General features: G+C 37.4%; 1 protein-coding gene across 1 annotated transcript in view; it reads right to left on the reverse strand.

The window, feature by feature from the left end:
- Positions 1 to 18,899, reverse strand: part of LOC150109893 (uncharacterized) — a 102,013-nt gene that overhangs the window by 60,836 nt on the left and 22,278 nt on the right. Inside the window, exons 4-5 of the mRNA XM_090397265.1 lie at positions 15,567 to 15,684; positions 3,082 to 3,140 (exon numbers count right to left, since the gene is read on the reverse strand). Coding sequence (XP_090253391.1) covers positions 3,082 to 3,140; positions 15,567 to 15,684 — 177 coding nt within the window. The remainder of the gene's footprint in view (positions 1 to 3,081; positions 3,141 to 15,566; positions 15,685 to 18,899) is intronic.

The following is an 18,899-nucleotide window of genomic DNA, read 5'->3' on the forward strand; positions in this document are numbered from 1 at the left end:
TTGCAATGTACCCCCTCAACTTCATCTCCCTATCCACCAACACTCCCAAGCCCCTGGCCTCATCAATCTCCTGGAGTACAGTGCCACCAATGTGGTACACTGCTGCTAATCTTTTCACCTCAAAATGCATAACCTTACATTTTGTCACATTAAATTGACATTCATTCTCCTTAGCCCCAACCTCCAATCTATCCAAATCATCCTGCAAGATTTTGACATCTTCTGCATTCACTATTGTCCGACCCAACTTTGCATCATCAGCGAACAAATGAACTATTCCTCTTAGAAAAAGAATCCTCCCCGACAGGAATCGAACCCTGGTCTCCCACGTGACAAGCAGGGATACTAACCACTATACTACCGAGGATCACAAATACCGAGGATTATACACATTCGTACACTCAACTGCCTCTCTAAAGTCTGCATATCTACTCCCCTCCCCCTTAATAACTCTAGTTTCCCTTATTCTGCACTTCCACTTCATTCAACAACAATTTTTCAAATCTCCGCACACCAAATCCATTCAAATGCAAACCATCCATCTTATATAAATCCTTTTGCCCATTGATCTCACTCCACACCACTACTCCTGCATAACCTGCGCACAGATTCATTTGCAATTATGGCGCTCCTTCTCATCTCTTCTCTGTCATACCATGGTAACAGACTCATTATCCTAACTCTCTCACTCTTTTCTTTTGCTACCTCTAGTAATTCCTTCATGTCCTCTCTCATAGCCATTTTATTCTCATTTAAGTCATTCGTTCCCGCCACTACTATCAGCCTTTCTTTCACCCTCTGCTTTTGTGCTGATAGGGTCACTTACATCCTTAATTTTCGCACCCGGTAAGTACGATTTTAACACTCTCATCTATTACACCCCTTACTAAAGCATCTCCTTACAACATTTGCTCCTTCATTTTTCTTACACTCACGACCATACTCTTATTTTTCTTATTATACTTTTGCCTTTTATTAGCTGATGCACTTGGTAAACAATTTTGCAAATGTTCCACCTGCCGCTTCGCCCTGTGTATCACTCCACGCAACTGTGCGATCTCACTCATTGCAACTAACTCATCATTTTTATTATCCAATAAACCATTCACTCATTCTGTATTTTTACCTTCATTCTCACTTTCGACGCTGCTCTCAAAACTATCTGGTACCCATCACAAATTCCTATCATATCACTATTTTCTATATTCTGACTTTCAACAACGAAATCACTCTCGCGACCTGCACTTCAAATCCTCACTTTCCTTACACTTTCTGCACACATTCACTCCATTATCATTATCTAACCGAACTCCACCCACTCTCTGCAAAGCATACATCTCGCAGATGCCACACTGAATAAACTCCCTTATGTTAAAATTTTGGAACAAAGATGGCGATTTGGACGACATTGTTTTCCTTCTTATCGGTGCCATGTGCACGCTATCAATCGTATCTTATCAAAATACTAATTGAAAATAATGCCGAAAACACACAAAAATCACACAGACACCAGTGGCGTATTTAGGTATTTCCTGCTCCTAGGCCCGCAGAAAGTGCCGCCCCTCATGACCTGCCCATAGGTAGGTCATGATCCCAACCTCCAGTGACTGAAGTTGCCATAGAATCCCACTTGCTTCACATCACATAACTTTCTTTTGGGTGGTGTCATTTTCAATTTCAGACAAAGTGGAAATTATTTCCGTCCATCCCTCACGAAGACTCCGACAGGCATCGTCACAAGCTGACCAACAGGTAGGTGAAGGACATTTGATTACTTTTGCAGAAGTTTCCAGGTGCTTTCTTAGTTTTATTCTCCACCCATGTGTTAAAGATGTGAAATATACGTACAGTTTCTGAAGATCACCAAAAAATGCAGACGAGTACGGACAGGATTCAGCAGAGCAAGTACCGATTTGAGACAGAGAACGTCCAGCGCACGATGTGAATTCTGTCAATGGATTTATTTCAAGAATTCTTGCTTGCAGTCCTGTATACTTGCCTGACATGTTACTAGCATTATAATATGCCTGCCCTCTGCAATTTGCTACATCAATTCCAAGCTTGTTTTGTAAAGTCAAAACCGCCTCTTGTAACTCTTCAGATTTGTGACTTACGTTAGGAATGAAACACAAGAAACGCTCCACGGGAGTTCCATGTTCTTTCACATATAGTACAATGAAGGACAGCTGATCAACATGAGACAAGTCTAGTGTTGAGTCAACACTTATGGAATAGTACTTAGCTATTTTAAGTTCTTCCACAATAAATCTGATTACTTTCTCACCCATTATTTTAATAAATTCCTCATGCGTGGCAAAGGAAAGATAGGAAACGAAACCTTTTCCTTTTTTTCCAGCTTTTGGCAATGTGCTCAGCAAGAACGGGATCAAATTCACTAATCCCTATTGCCTTTGTGTTAAGTTACCGACAACAATACAGTAGCTTTCCGTGCACGTGTCTCGGCCTGTAAAGTTATGCAGAATCTGATTACATGCCAATATGATTGCAGACTAAACTTACAATGAGGAAAAGAAAAATATTTCTCTACTTGTGAGTAGATGCAACATATAAGGAACATGTTATAATTAAAAAATGAGAGCCTGGAAATTTCTGCCACCCTTAAAATTTGCCGCTCTAGCCGAGTCTATACGGCCTATACCTAAAAACCCCACTATGATATGAAAAGTAAACAATACTACGTAAGATTCAAGCAATATTGCCAATTATTATTCAAAATAACACTTTTCAGGATCTCTCTACAAACACTACACACCATGTAGCCCTCTAGCGGTTACTCTTCATATTTGTGTCTCTATTATCTCTATATTTGTTTATACTCCAGATGATGTTCATGATATGAGGGTCAAAATGTTGGGAAATTAAAATAATTATTTATAACATGGTTGTATGTCCATAATTTGTGTAAAATGAATAGAAGAAATTCATTTTAAAAAATTTTGTTACTATAAATAGTTATTTATGTCAACCCCATTTTTTCTTTTTTAAAAAAAACAAAACAAATATATATATATATATATATATAAAAAAAAAATCAGTAATACCACAAAAACTGCAACTTACTGTTATTTGAAAATCCAATTTCAACAGAGCAAAATAATAGCAACGCTGTCTATACATTTCTGAAAGAGAAAAGAAATAGTTCTTAGCCATTTGGGCTAAAAATATAAATAAGATGTTACATGCGGTCTACTATTTAAGTTTTCAAATTTCATTTAAACAAATCTCAGAATTCCAAATGAATGGAATGAATCCTGTTGCAAAATAGCATAGTCAACAGGATTCATTCCATCATTAACTCAAACTATTCTGAAATGCATTTTAAATGTATAAGTATACCTATCACAATAAATCACTAATTGCAATTCTTTTTTTTGGAAGTATGTGGTAGTGTTTTTTTTTTTTTTAGAAGGGGAATGTTATTAATCACTAATAATAAAAACTTAAGTTGCAGTCACACAATTACAATACAGTTTAGAAATTAAACAAATCCAAACACTGTGATAAAACCAGCATACTACAGCAACCAAACAGTAGTTAATATGCAGAGACAGATTAACTCAGGGAAGATTTAACTTGGAAACTGATAACTTCAGGGAGGAAGTTATCAGTTTCCAGTTAGAAGTCAGGATTGAAGCTAGAATTGAAGAAGGTGTGGGAAGATGGTTTGATGTTAAATCAACTGGGAGACAAGGGTGCACATTAACTATATTGTTATTCATCATCTAAATGATCACATCATGAAGGAAGGTGGTATTAAAACTGATATCGAAAGATAATCTCAGCTCTTTACTACATGCAGATGATGTTATATTTTTAAATAAATGCAGCATATGCAGGAATACCTGACTAAACTAAATAATGATTACAATAAATTGGGTATGAAAATCTGCTATACTTCAATTCAATAGTTCAGCTATTTAGGCACAATTTTTAGTGAAGATGCAAATTAAATATGGAAATAGACAACAGAATTAGCAGAGCTGGGAAGTCAACTAAATAAAATTATATAAAATAAGGGAGAAAGTATACTAAACTGGCTGTATACAAGATGGTGTTGAAAAAAAAATTTTAACTTATGGATCTGACAGCTAAGTTAGAAATAAAACAACACTTGGTCAAAGACTGAAGAATACAGATTGAGAAAGATTAGGGGAGTGAACAAATGGCATCAATAGCAGTATTATATTAAAAATGTAATATAATACTGGCTATTAGGAAAGAGTTTGGCATTGCAAGCATTCAGCAGAGCTAATCTCAGATGGTATGATCACTTCAACAGAATGGAAGTGGGAAGGTTAGCAAACCAAGCATCCATTGCAAGGATGGCAAGAAAAAAGACCCAGAGGAAGACTAAGATCTACATAGACTGGTACAGTAAGAAGGACCATAGAAGAGAGAAATATAACATCTGATAATATAGGAGTCTTAACAGATAACAGACATCAGCTTAACAGAAAAAGACTTAACAGTAATTAAGGAAATAACTAAAAGATCAGCAAACAAAGTGTTAGGATTTTCAAAATTACAGCCACATCAGCCTTGGATTACAAATGAGTTGTGGCCTTACAAGAAGACTTGAATAAATTGAGTGATTGGGCATGGAAATGGGGATGCGAGTTCAATGTTGCAAAATGTAAGGTTTTAAAATTTGGAAAACAAAGATGGGATGCAGAATATATTGTTGGAGGTAGAGGAAATAAGAGATCTGGGGATGACAGTGGATAAGGATCTAAAATTTAGGGGACACATCGCCAAAATTGTGAAGACAACACAAAGGCTTCTGGGAATGATGCGGAGGACACTGACGTGTAGAAGTAGGGAGATTCTTGTTTCTCTGTATAAGGCTTTGATTAGGCCACACATGGACTATTGTGCCCAGATTTGGTCACCAGGTTTTCAGAAGGATGAAGAGATGTTGGAAAGGGTCCAAAGGCGACTGACTAAGGTAGTTTCTAACCTCTGGAATGTCTAGTATGAGGAAAGATTGAGAAGATGTAATTTGCAGAGTCTGGTGGACAGGAGGAAGAGGGGGAGATATGATAGAGACCTACAAATTGGTAAGGGGTTGTTATAGGATCAATGGTGAGAAGTTCTACAGAGAATAGTGGGAGATCAGAGGAGAACCGGAGGTCATCCCTGGAAACTGTATAAAGAGAGTATGAGTAGGGGAGTGACAGGCAGGTTTTTTCGTGCAGAGTTGTGAATGATTGGAATGCCTTACCTGAGAGCGTGGTGTCTGCAAGGAGTTTGAGCGTGTTTAAGACACAGTATGATGAGATGTGTGTGTGATAAAAGGACTTCCCAGATGAGTCTTTGACTCCATGAGGTCTTGGGGTAATAATAATAATAATAAAATTTGAAGAAATAAGAAATATAAGGGACTGGAACTCTGCAGTCTGAAGAATCCTTAGGTGTTAGAATATAAGATTTCTAAGTGAATTATCTGCTGGATTTGATGAGGTTTGTAACCATTTAATTAACCACATGTAACCACAACTTCACTACTCTTTATGGTTTTCCAACTTTGCATCATCTGCAAACAACTGAATATCTCCATCCAAATCTTCACCAATATCATTAATATACATGTTAAACAGTAATGGCCCTAAAACAGACCCCTGAGGCACTCCACTAGTGACTTTCCTTTTCCTGGATATCGCACCCCCATACATCCCCAGTCTCCAATCCAATGCACTAATCTAATATCCAACCCCATCTGCTCTAGTTTGACTGTCAACTTATCATAAGGTACTCTATCAAAAGCCTTTGCGAAATCCAAGTATATTACTGTGTATCCTTCTCCTCTGTCCAAGGAAGCAGTCACTTTATTGCAATAATTAAGTAGACTACTAAAACATGACCTCCCTTTAGCAAATCCATGTTGTCCATTATAGAATTTGAAATAGAATTCTGAAGAAATATCACCTTATTCCTACATATTTTCCTATCAACAAAATTTCTTATCTGATAGCATTTACAAAAGACAAACTGTCACCTCTATTTTTAGATGTTGTTTACTAGATTCCCTGTGAATGTAATCAGACATACTTGGGATAAACAAGCTGTTCTGTAGAAAAGAGAATTAACAAACATCAATATTACATCGAATAAGTGAGAAAGTCTGGTCTAGCACAGCATAGTACTGACAATAAACACAGTATTCAGTGGGATGAAGCTTGTGTTCTGCATAGAAGTAGTTTTAAATATGAACATCTTTGTGAAGCCCTTTTATATCAGCCTAACCTGAATCAGAATGATGGTTTCTCTCTCTCCCCCATTTCATGTAAATATCAAAAATAGTTTTACTATTATCAATTAATATTAATTTCTAGCGTGTGACAACTGTTTTTAATTGGTAAACAAGTGATCTATCTACCTTGTATTCCTGTTCTTTCATATGTTTGTTTCTACACATTGATGATCTACTGTTATTTCATTACGAAATATCTGTATTTTCATTAAAGTAAATTACTGTAGTTATCGTGTAATTTGTTGTTTAAAAAAAGAAGTATTACAGTTATGTAGGAGTTTTTCTTAAGATAACAGCCTCCCAAATTTTTGGCAAATTAATGCAACCATACTTGTTCAGGTTGGGAGAATGTTTCGAATGTTTCATAGCTGACTCTAAAAATAATGTTTCTGACATGTAACAACTTCTATAAAGCACATAGAGAATTGGAATTGAAAAGATAGCCAAAGTACTAATAAAATAACTTCTGCACCACATTCAATCCACATATTAAATTAGCAACTCTAATCCACTCTCCTAAGGAAAAAATCCATCACCTGGAGTGTATGAAGTTCCATGTGACTGACTGTATTTTCGCTCCTAAGTTCGTAACGTTCACTGTTCCCCTGACATAGTCATTTCTCAGATGATCCTTTCTGATCAAACCACACATCCACCTAAGCATTCTCATCTCTGCTACTTCCTTCCTGCTGATGTTATTTTTCCTCAGGGCCACAGTTTCTATAGCATATGTCATAGCTGGACTCACTAATGTCCTATAAATCTTGCCTTTCAGATTGATCGGCACCCTCTTATCGCATAACACTCCAGCCATGTCCCTCCAGTTCCTCCAACCTGCTTGTATCCTGCATCCCACTTCCTTCTCAGCTCTTCTCCATCTTCTTCCACTGTTGAACCTAAGTATCTAAAGCCTCTCACCTTCCTGATGACATTTCCTTCCAGCTCCAGATCTGTCTCCTGGCCACCGCCCACTGCGCAACACATATACTCTGTCTTACTTCTGCTCAGTCTCATACCTCTCTCTTACAGTACTTTTCTCCATCTTTCCAGTTTAGTTTCTGCTTCTTCTCTTGAATCTACACACAGCAAGATGTCATCTGCATACAACATTGTCCAAGGTGCATCTTCTCTCACCTCCTCTGTTACCACCTCCATCACAATATTAAACAGAAACGGACTTAATGCTGACCCTTGATGCAAGCCAACTGTTACTTGAAAACTTTCTGTCTGTCCCAAACAGGTCCGAACACTTGTCTTCACATTTCTGTACATTTCCCGCACCAACCTGACATATTTCTCCGGCACCTTCTTCTCCCTCAGACACCTCCAGACTTCTTGCCTTGGCACTCTATCGTATGCTTTCTCCAGATCAATAAATACCAGATGTAGCTTCTTTTGTTTCTCTCGATATTTTTTCATCATCTGTCGTAACCAAAGATAGCATCTGTTGTTGATCTACCAGGCATGAAGCCAAATTGTTCCTTTGTAATCTCCACCTCCTCCCTCAATCTACCATCAAGAACCCTTTCTAGGATCTTCATTGTGTGGGACATCAACTTTATTCCACTGTAATTTTTACAGTCTTGTGCATCCCCTTTACCCTTGTAGATGGGAACAAGAGTACTCTCCCTCCATTCCTCGGGTATATTTTCCTGTTGGCAAACTTTCATGAACAAGTCCCACAGCAGGTCAATTCCCTCTTCCCCCAGTGCCTTCCATGGCTCCACTGGAATTCTGTCGGGGCTCACCACTTTTCCATTCCTCATCCTCTTCATGGCCTCCATCACTTCCATTCTACTGATGTTCTGCACCATCCCCTCAGAAGGCTGCCCATCTGCTCTGTGAGTCCTTGCATTCTCCTCATTCAAAAGTCCCTCAAAGCATATTTTCCATCTGTTTCTTATGTCCACATCCCTCCATAATACTCTTCCTTCAGCATCTTGATCTGCCTCACATGTAAGATGTCCTTAGCTGCTTTATTTCTACATTTCGCTAGTTGGTAAATTTTTCTCTGTCCTTCCTTTGTTTCTAATTGATCATACAGATCTTGATATGTCATGGCCTTCGCCTGTGCCACAACTCTCTTGGCTTCTTGCTTTCTCTCTTTGTACACCTCTCTGTCCTCTTCCACTCTTGACTCATCCCACTTCTGCTTTGCCTTCCTCTTAGCTGTCACTGCCACTTGTACATCATTATTCCACCACCAACCCTCCTTCTGCTCTCTAATCTTTCCAGATGTCTCACCAAGCACCTCGATTGCACAGCTCAGGATTACTTTTGAATTATGTTTCCACCAATCTTGTACACTTACCAGTCCATCCGAAATCCTCTCTAACACTCTCTCCCTAAAACGATTCCTCACACTCTCCTTTTTTAAGCGAAACCACTTAATTGTCTTAATCCCATGGCAACCATAAGTTCTTATCTTCGATCTTATTTTAAAGTCTGCGCACAGCAGTCGGTGTTGTTGTGCTACTTGATCTGTTGGAATTACTTTACAATTTGTCACAACCTTAAGATGTTTTCTTCTAGCCAAAATGTAGTCAATTTGTGAGCTGTTGTTACCACTTCTAAATGTTATCAAATGTTCTTCCCTCTTGAAGAAAAACGAGTTCACAATTGCCAGATCAAACGCTACTGCAAAGTCCACAACCCTCTCTCCTTCCTGGTTCATCATTCCCACTCCGTGGCCACCATGCACCCTTTCACAGTCTCTATTCTGCCTTCCTATGTGCCCGTTCAAGTCTCCTCCGACAAACACCATCTCATTTTCTTCCAATTCCCTCATTTCTTCATCTAACACGTTCCAGAACTCATCTTTTTCCTCTGCTGTACAACAGCAAATTGTTGTACAGCAGAGGAAATTTGATGAACAATTTGAATTAAACAATTCAAATTGTTCATTACAATTTGAATTGTTTAATTTACTCATTGTCATGTGTTGACTGTAACATGTAATGTGCTCTGAAGATGCTGGCTTGAAATCCAGAAATATGTCAGTTAATAAACATCTTTTTTATAATTTAGTTTAGTTTGGTGTTGTAACATTGTTAAAATAATTTATGAACAATGTTCAAAATCTTTGCTTGTCTCCTCAAGTAGATGCACATGTCAGATATGATATTTCACATCAGAGACTGCTAAATCTAAAATTCTCTTTTTATGACCGTGTTGTGACTCTGTTATGTTCATTTACTGTTTTTAGAAATAAAATGCTTAACTAAAGACTAGAGACTACAGATATGAGAGTCCCAAGAAAGATTAGGGACATGAATAGATGGCATCAATGGCAATATCACATCAGAAATGAGGATATTAGAAACCATTGTTAACATTGTTAACAACACAGGCCAGAAGGGTGACGAGTGTGGTAAGAAAAGCAAAAAAAGATTACGAAAGAACATTGGCCATGCAGGCTAAAGAGAATCCTAAACAGTTTTTTAGATATATAGCAAGTAAAAGGAAAAATGTACATGGCAGAATGATTTTAAAGAATGCTGATGGTAGGAAGGTAACTGAATCAGTTGATATAGTTGAGTTACTGAGTGAGCACTTTGCAAGAATATATCATCCAGGTGGTGACATTGCAGAAACGAATAAACCAGTAGATTATACGGGAATTGTGGTGAATGAAGTGGAGGTGAGTAGTCTATTGCATAACCTCAATGTCAATACATCTGTGGGATTTGATGGTATACCAGCTCGTGTAGTACGAGAAGCAGCTAAAAAATTGTCAGTACCCTTAACCATTTTGTTTAATTTGAGTCTCGGGTCTGGGTTAGTCCCGAGCGGGTGGAAGGAGGGGAAAATAGTTCCACTGCATAAAGGAGGTTCCAAGACTACTGTTGTAAATTAACGACCGATTAGCATATCAGGAATCATTTTCAAGGTCTTAGAGAAATTAGTCAAGAAAAGAATACAGGATTGGATAGATGAAAATGGAATATTGTATGGGGGACAACATGGTTTTGTGAAGGGTAGATCATGCCTCAGTAACTTGCTCATGCTTTATAACACAGTGACGGCTGAACTGGATAGGGGAAATGGGTTTACAGTGATACTACTGGACCTTGCCAAGGCCTTTGACAGGATACCACATGGAACCCTAATCAGTAAACTGGAGCAGATGGGGATAGATATAGGGTTGGTAAGATGGATAGGAGGGTGGTTGAAGGAGAGATACCAGAGAGTGGTTTATTCAGGAGTGGAGTCAAAAAGACGTCTTGTGACTAGTGGAGTGCCACAGGGCTCTGTTCTTGGACCACTGCTTTTCAAATTGTTCATCAATGATATTGGAAAGGATTTGAGAGGAAGTGTTCACTTGTTTGCTGATGATGCAAAGTTGGGTAGAGCAATTGCGAGTGCACAGGATGTCAAAATTTTACAGGATGATTTGGAGGACTGGGCTAGAAAAAATGGATGTCAGTTTAATGTGGCAAAGTGTAAGGTTATGCACTTTGGCGTGAAAAGATTAGCAGCAGTATATCGCATTGGTGGAACCGTACTCCAGGAGATTGATGAGGCCAGGGATTTGAGAGTGCTGGTGGATAGGGAGATGAAGTTTAGGGGGCACATTGCAAAAGTGACTAAAACAGCTCACCAAATCACTTGGCTTATGAAAAATACTTTAACATGCAGAGACAAACAAGTTGTTGTTCCTCTGTATCGAGCCTTGATAAGACCCCATCTGGACTTCTATGCCCAGTTATTGGCACCAGGGTTTCTTCGTGATGGGGAGGAAGTGGAGAGGGTCCAGAGACGAGTGACCAAGATGATAGCAGGTCTGTGGAATGAACCTTAAGAGAATAGGTTGAGGATTTGTGGGTTGCAAAAATTGGACGATAGGCGAAGGAGGGGTGATATGATTGAGACATTCAAATTACTGAAGGGTTTTTATAAGACTGATCCAGAAGATATTTTTGAAAATATGACTGGTGGTGGGAGGACTAGGGGCCATGAATGGAAGCTGGACAAGAGCGCGGTTGACAAGGGTGTTAGAGTCAAATTTTTTACTTGGAGAGTGGTGAATGAGTGGAATAAGCTTCCAGAGTCTGTTTGTGGGTGCTACAACCGTGAATAAGTTCAAGGCAAGATATGATAGTTACTGTGTGACTGTTGAATAGTTGTTCCAGACATGATGTTAGGACCTTCCACGATGAGTCTGTCGACTCCTTGGAGTTTCCCGGAACAATAATAATAATAATAATAATAATAATATTTATGTTATAAATCTGGTGGCAATCAACCAAATACATAACTTAAACAGATCAACAAAGGAAGCAACTCCCTCTACTCTAGAATGTCTTCAATTTAGCTTGAATGCTGTTTAAGCTTTTCTTTCAGGGAAGCTTAAACAATATCAGGGACAATTAGTCAAAATCAGTTGAATAATGGTGACTTATGACGCATCCACGAAGCCAAGGAGAAAAATGATACTATTGTTTTTTTGCAAGAATTCAAAATAATAAAGAGTCATTGCAGTGTGATTCTTAACTACTGAGGAGGCATCACTCTTATCTATTTTATGATGAGAGCCAATGATAGGATGCACTTTAACCCAGTGGCTCTAACTCCCACCAGAAAACAGAATGCTGTTTCTTAACTCCTATTCTCCCAACTTCTTTAAAATAAAAAGTAGCAAATAAAAGATGCCACTTTCTTATTTATTTATTTATTTACATCATTTAAAGATAATAAGGTTGGTTTTATTTAGAACTTTTGTTGCTTTTCTCAAATTCCTTGGACATGAGATATAGTAGCTTGGCTATAGGGAATTTTAGAAAAGCAACAAAAGTTCTAAATAAAACCAACCTTATCTTTGAATGATGTAAATAAATAAATAAATAAAAAACAAAGTGGGATCTTTTATTTGCTACTTTTTATTCACTAAGAACTGTAGCTGAGTTTTATTCGCTAAAATCTCACTGCCAACCTTTAGATACATGATATGTGTTTGAGGCCATGTAATGTGAAGTAGAGGCTAACAGGATGAAATATATGGTGGAGAGTTGCTACAGACTTGGTGGTTCAGTTGCAGGAGATGATGAAATGCATAGCCAAATTACCGTAATAACTTTTTGGAAAGAGAAAGACCATCATTCTGACAAAACGGACTTCACAACTTTCTTCAAAAAGTCATTCATATTCAAAACTGCTTTTATGGAGAAGACAAGATTCATCCCACAGGATACTGTGTTCAGCATGAATATTATGCTGTGCCAGACTAGACATTTTAGATTCCTGTTTTCCTGTTCTTTGATTTGCTTGTTTACACACACACACACACACACTGATGTATACTGTTATTTTTGGTACAAAATACTTGTACTTTAACTAACATTTATTATTGTGGTTATCATGTAATTTTGTTGTTTTATAGTTATGCCACAGGTACCTTTAAAGATTAGGAGAATACTATCTTTGATACCATGTATCAGTTGCTGAAAGGGAAAGATATCAGCAATGCATGGAAATCTTTTAAAAGAAGCAGTATCTGAATGTATCCCTAGAGTTCAAAGAATAAAATAGGGTAGGAATGAGCTGGATGTGCAACTCTATTAAGCAAGAAATTCATAAGATCATGTGGAAGCAATTTCCTAAGAATAAGAGGAGTTATAAAATATATAAAGTGCAGGCTAAAAAAGTAATGAGTATGATATGGAAAGCTAAATTGGAGTATGAAAATTGGCTGTGCAGGCTAAAGGCAATCCAAAAGAATTTTATCGCTATACCACAAGTAAAGGAAAGAAGGAATGTGGAAGAACAACTTTGTTGAATGCAGATGGCACTCTGGTATCAGAAGTAATGAGACTGTTCAATTAATGAGTGCTCCCTTTGCTAAGATATATCAACCGGGTGTGTGTAACATGGTGCACAGAACTACTATTACTACATTATAATAAATTTAGTTTAATCCTTTATCCAAGTGTGACAAACAAAGTTTGCACCTGAAAGTATCTTCAGGACTGGGGTAAGGTAGTACAACACCAGGCAACTCATTGCAAAGGTGGAGCAAGTTAACATCACTCCTATCTCAGTATCGCCCATAATGCAAAACACATCTCCTTGCGGATATGTATAATGTTATGCATTAAGGGAAGGTCCACTACCCAGACTAGTTTCAGCCTTTATTGAGGTCTCTTCAGTGGGAGCCAGGCCCAAGTGAAGAAACTAGGCAGAAGCATTAGCAAGGTCATCTCTACCTATATTTTTATAAATAATTTTACTAAAAAGGTGACACACCATTTGGCAACTCCTATAGGCAGACTTGGATAAAGGATTAAACTAAATTTATTATAGTCTAACTAAGTGAAAAATAAACTTTCAACATCTTTCTCTAAATCCAGAGTAATTTAATAAAAAGGTGGCACACCGTTTGGCAACTCCTATAGGTAGAGATGACCTTGCTAATGCTTCTGCCTAGTATCTCCACTTGGACCTGGCTCCCACTGAAGAGACCTCAATAAAGGTCGAAACTAGTCTGGGTAGTGGACCTTCCCTTAATGCATAACATTATACATATCTGCAAGGAGCGTTTTGCATTGTGGGAGATACTGAGATAGGAGTGATGTTAGTTTGCTCCACCTTGGCAACGAGTTTCCCAGTGTTGTACCACCTTACCCCAGTCCTGAAGATACTTTCAGGTGCAAACTTTGTTTGCTCACACTTGGATAAAGGATTAAACTAAATTTATTATAGTCTAACCAAGTGAAAAATAAACTTTCAAAAAAAAAAAAAAAATATTACTACATTAGATGAAAATAGAGGTGCATGAGAATGAGATTGAAGAGCTCTTGCATAACCTGGATAAGAATTCATCAATGGGGACAGAGGGAATATTAGCATGTATGCTAAAGACAAGTTCAGCTGAAATGGCTAGGCTTTTGACATATTTGTATAACTTGAGTAATACAAACAATGGAAATGGAAAGAATGTATGATTGTTCCATTGTACAAGTGTGGTGCAAAAACCGATATGCCTGACTACCAACCTACTAGTAGTTCTGGTGTGGTGATAAAGATTTTAGAGAAGTTGGTAAGCATACAGAAATGGGTAGACAGAAAATACTCTGCAAGGAACAGCATGGGTTTACTAAATGGAGATCATGTTTTAGCAATTTGTTCATATTTCACAATGTTAATTACAGCCAAGTTAGATAAAGGGAACAGATACTATGATACTGTTGAATTTTGCTAAGGCATCTGATAGAATACCATATGAAAGTCTGCTGCATAAACTGAAGGATATGGGTTTGGAATCTAAAACTCTCGACTTGGATAAGTGGATGGTTAATGGACAGATATCAAAAAAATGGTATATAGGGTGAATCTGCCCGATTTAAGGTGACAAGTCGTGTACCCCAGGGTTCAGTCCTTGGGATATTATTATTCAATCTATACACTAATACTTCAGGAAGGATCTGGCAGGAGATGATCAGTAGTTTGCATGCTGGAAAAATAGGCAGGGCAATCAGGGAAGCTATGTAATTTTCGTAATTTATAAACAAAAGATGAGTTTCCAAATTAAATTATCTTCTTTTTTCTATAAGTAGTTTTAAACAGAAAGCTGCAAACATTGTAGAGTGTCCTTTTCTAAATCCATTTTGACGTTTTAATATTTTTTCACTGTATATTTTTAGTTTTTCATTAAGTATTCTGCTATATATTTTGTAGCATGTATTCAATAATCTAATACCTCTGTAGTTAGTAGGTTTTGTTTTATCCCTTTTTTTTAAATATAGGTATTATTATGCTTGTATTCCATTCTATTGGTATTTGTCCATTTGTATATATTTTATTTAAAAATTTTAGTAATCTTTGATGAAATTTTTTTCCAGCAAATTTATATAGTTCGGAGTTTAACCCATCTTCTCCTGCTGATTTGTCATTTTTTATTTTATTTGAGTTGTCCTTTAATTCTTTCATTGTTATCATATCATTTAAGGTATTTTGTAAGTTTCTGGTGTAATTATTTTTGATGCCAGTATTATCCATCCAAAGATCTGTAAAGTAATCCAAGAATTTTTTACATCTATTTCAAAATGTATATTTGCAGTTTCTTTTATATCTGCATTCATGTGTTTTAGTATTTTGTATGCACTGGGTCTTATTTTGCATCTATCTATATACTTTATATACTGCCCCTGTTCATACTAGTTTGATTTTTAAGTTACTTTATGTAATTACAGTAATTTAATTACTTTACTGCTTCCTAAATGTATCAACATGATATGCACACAAAGTATACGAGTATATAGGATTATTAGTAATAAGTTATAAATAATACAAACAATACCAATAAGTGGATCAGAGACTCCTATGATCCAAAATTCATCCCAATCAGGAACAGTAGTAGCTCGAATTGCTGCAACTGTGCTCAGAATGCTTAAAACAGCAGCTATACTTATAATAATCTGAAAGAACAAATACAATTTTATCCTTAAATGAAAAAGAAAATTTGTGATTTGTTAATATATATTTAAATATGTCTGAAGGTTTATTTATTTATTTATTTATTTTAGTTCACAAGACAGGTTGTATAATTTTACAAAACTAATACCTGGAATATATGCAGATGTAAAAAATCTTTTACCGCACTGAAGTGAAAAGTTGGAGATATAGATATATATTCAAGTGGAATCAAGGTAAGGTGTAATGCTACATTATTATGCAGTTCCATTTGTCATAATTCAGTTTACTGGCCTGTTTTAAACTTTAGATGTCAGTGTCTTGAAATATGGTCTGGTCTTTCTGGTCTTTTGTATGAAGTGTATGGTTTATATGGAGGTACCTATTTATGAAATTCATTATTATTATTACGGGCAACTCCAAGGAGTTCTTAGACTCATCGATGGAGGCCCTAACATCATGTCAAGAACAACTATTCAACTTTCACACAGTATCTATCATACTTTGATTTGAACTCATTCACAGTCATGACACCCACTGGCAGCTTATTCCACTCATTCACCACTCTCCAAGTAAAAACCATTGCTAACCACACTCTTGCTCAGTTTCCATGGATGGCCCCTAGTCCTCCCACTACCAGTCCTGCTCTCAAAAATATCCTCTGAATTAATCTTATAGAAACCCTTCAGTAATTTGAATGTCTCAATCATATCACCCCTTTTCTGCCTATCAACCAATTTCTGCAACCCACAAATCTTCAACCTATTCTCAAAAGGTTCATTCCATAGACCTGTTATCATCTTGGTCACTCGCCTCTGGATCCTCTCCACCTCCTCCCCATCAAGAAGAAACCCTGGCACCGAAATCTGGGCACAGTAATCAAGATGGGGTCTTATCAAGGTCCTATCTTTGACGAGCAGAGTCAAGCAATAACTTGCTTGTCTCTGCTCGTCAAAGTATTCTTCAGTAACCAAGTGATTTGATGAGCTGTTTTAGCCACTTTTGCAATGTGTCACCTAAACTTCAACTCCCTATCCACCAACATTCCCAAATCCCTGGCCTCGTCAATCTCATGGAGTACAGTTCCACCAATGTGGTATACTGATGCTAATCTTTTCACCCCCAAAATGCATAACCTTACATTTAGGCACATTGAATTGACATCCATTCTCCTTAACCCAGTCCTCCAAACTATCCAAATCATCCTGCAAAATTTTGACATCATGTGCATTCACTATTGCTCTACCCAACTTTGCATCATGAGCAAACAAATGAACAGTTCCTCCCAAATCCTTTCCTATATCATTAATGAACAAATTAAATAGTAGTGGTCCAAGAACAGAACCCTGTGGCACACCACTAGTCACAGGCCGTCTTTTGGACTCCACTCCTAAATAAACCACTTTCTGATATCTCTCCATCAACCACCCTCCTATCCATCTCACCAACCCTATATCCATCCCCATATGCTGCAGTTTGCTGATTAGAATTCCATGTGGTATCCTGTCAAACGCCTTAGCAAGGTCCAGCAGTATCACTGTATACCCTTATCCAGTTCGGCCGTCCGTCACTGTGTTCTAAAACGTAGCAAGTTACTGAGGCATGATCTACCCTTCACAAAACCATACAGTATCCAATTTTCATCTATCCATTCCTGTATTTTCCTCTTGACTACTTTCTCCAAGACCTTGACAACGACTCCTGATATACTGATCGGTCGGTAATTTGCAACAGCAGTCTTGGAATCGCCTTTATGCAGTGGAACTATATTCCCCTCTTTCCACCCCTCGGGACTAACCAGACCCTAATTCATATTATTATTTAGGTATTATTTTTGGGAAAATTCCCATGTTACTTCTCTTGAAACTATTACTTTTACGGCTATTATAGCCTGTTTTTGTTTAGGAGTGTTCTTTATTTTAAATACATTGGCTTTTTTACTCAAGGAAATTTTTAGGGTATTATAAGTGTATTTTAAAGGAAATTATGCCAGAATAATTGAGGAAGAAAATTTTGTACATACCTTGTTTAGATGCTAGGATGACTTCATTCTCCATATTTCTGCTGTTATGAGGAATCAAACCTTGGAGAATCAGTGGCAAACTCTGAAGGAAACATTGATTGATTCTGCCAGAGAGGCATGTGGTGAGGTTGTGTGCAAAGATAAAAAAATCAGAACTCCCTGGTGGACACAGGAAGTTAAAGAGGCAGTGAAGGAAAAGAAGAAAGCATATCAAAAGTTCCTGGCAAATAAGTCAGCTTTTATTCTTACAGAATACAGAGACAAATGTAAGATAGCTAAACAGTGTGTAAAACTAGCTAAACAAAAGTCATGGGAGGACTTTGGCAAGAATATAGAAAATAAATATCAAGAAGGTGGCAAAATATTCTGGAGGTTGTTGAAGAAGCTTAGGAATCGAGGAAAGAGTGCTGTAAAAGGAATTAGAGATGATAAAGGTGAAATGAAAACAGGAGAAAAAGATATCCTTGAAGTATGGGGTAATTACTTTGAAAAACTGCTAAATGAAACAAGCAGTGATGACAGCACAGTGATAAAAAACACTGACCAGGCATGCAGTCAGGAATACATATCCATACTTGAAGTAGAAAAAGCCATCAAAGGCTTGAAATGTGGAAAGGCAGCAGGAGTAGATGATATTCGACCAGAAATGCTGAAGTATGGTGGTATAAGAGTCTTACAGTGGGTGCACTGCATAGTTCAGAAAGCCTGGACAGAGGGACGAATTCCCGATGATTGGAGTAGAGCTCTCATAGTACCCATATATAAAAAGGGAAATAAAACTGAATGTGAGAATTACAGAGGTATTTCCCTACTGAGTGTTCCTGGCAAGATCTATGCAAGTATACTTGAGAAACGGTTGAGAAGAATTGTGGAAGAAAAGCTTGGTGAAGAACAAGCTGGATTCAGGCCAAATAGAGGCTGTCAGGATCAGATCTTCACTTTACGACAAATAGTCGAGAAAGCATGGGAATATAACAAAGATCTGTATTTAAGTTTTGTTGATTTGAAAAAGGCATATGACAAGGTGCCAAGAGAGAAGCTATTCAATACGCTGCAGTTATATGGTGTCAATGGGGCATTATATCAAGCAATACTTAGTCTTTATTTGAGTTGTGAGTCAGCAGTTAGAATTGAAGGAAGTACAGGAAGATGGTTTAATGTTAAATCTGGTGTGAGACAAGGATGTACATTATCCCC

This window comes from Typopeltis vanoorti, chromosome 1 (assembly GCF_054136105.1).
Source record: "Typopeltis vanoorti isolate ZY-2024b chromosome 1, IOZ_Tvanoo_1.0, whole genome shotgun sequence".
In the NCBI taxonomy this organism is placed as follows: Eukaryota; Metazoa; Arthropoda; class Arachnida; order Uropygi; family Thelyphonidae; genus Typopeltis; species Typopeltis vanoorti.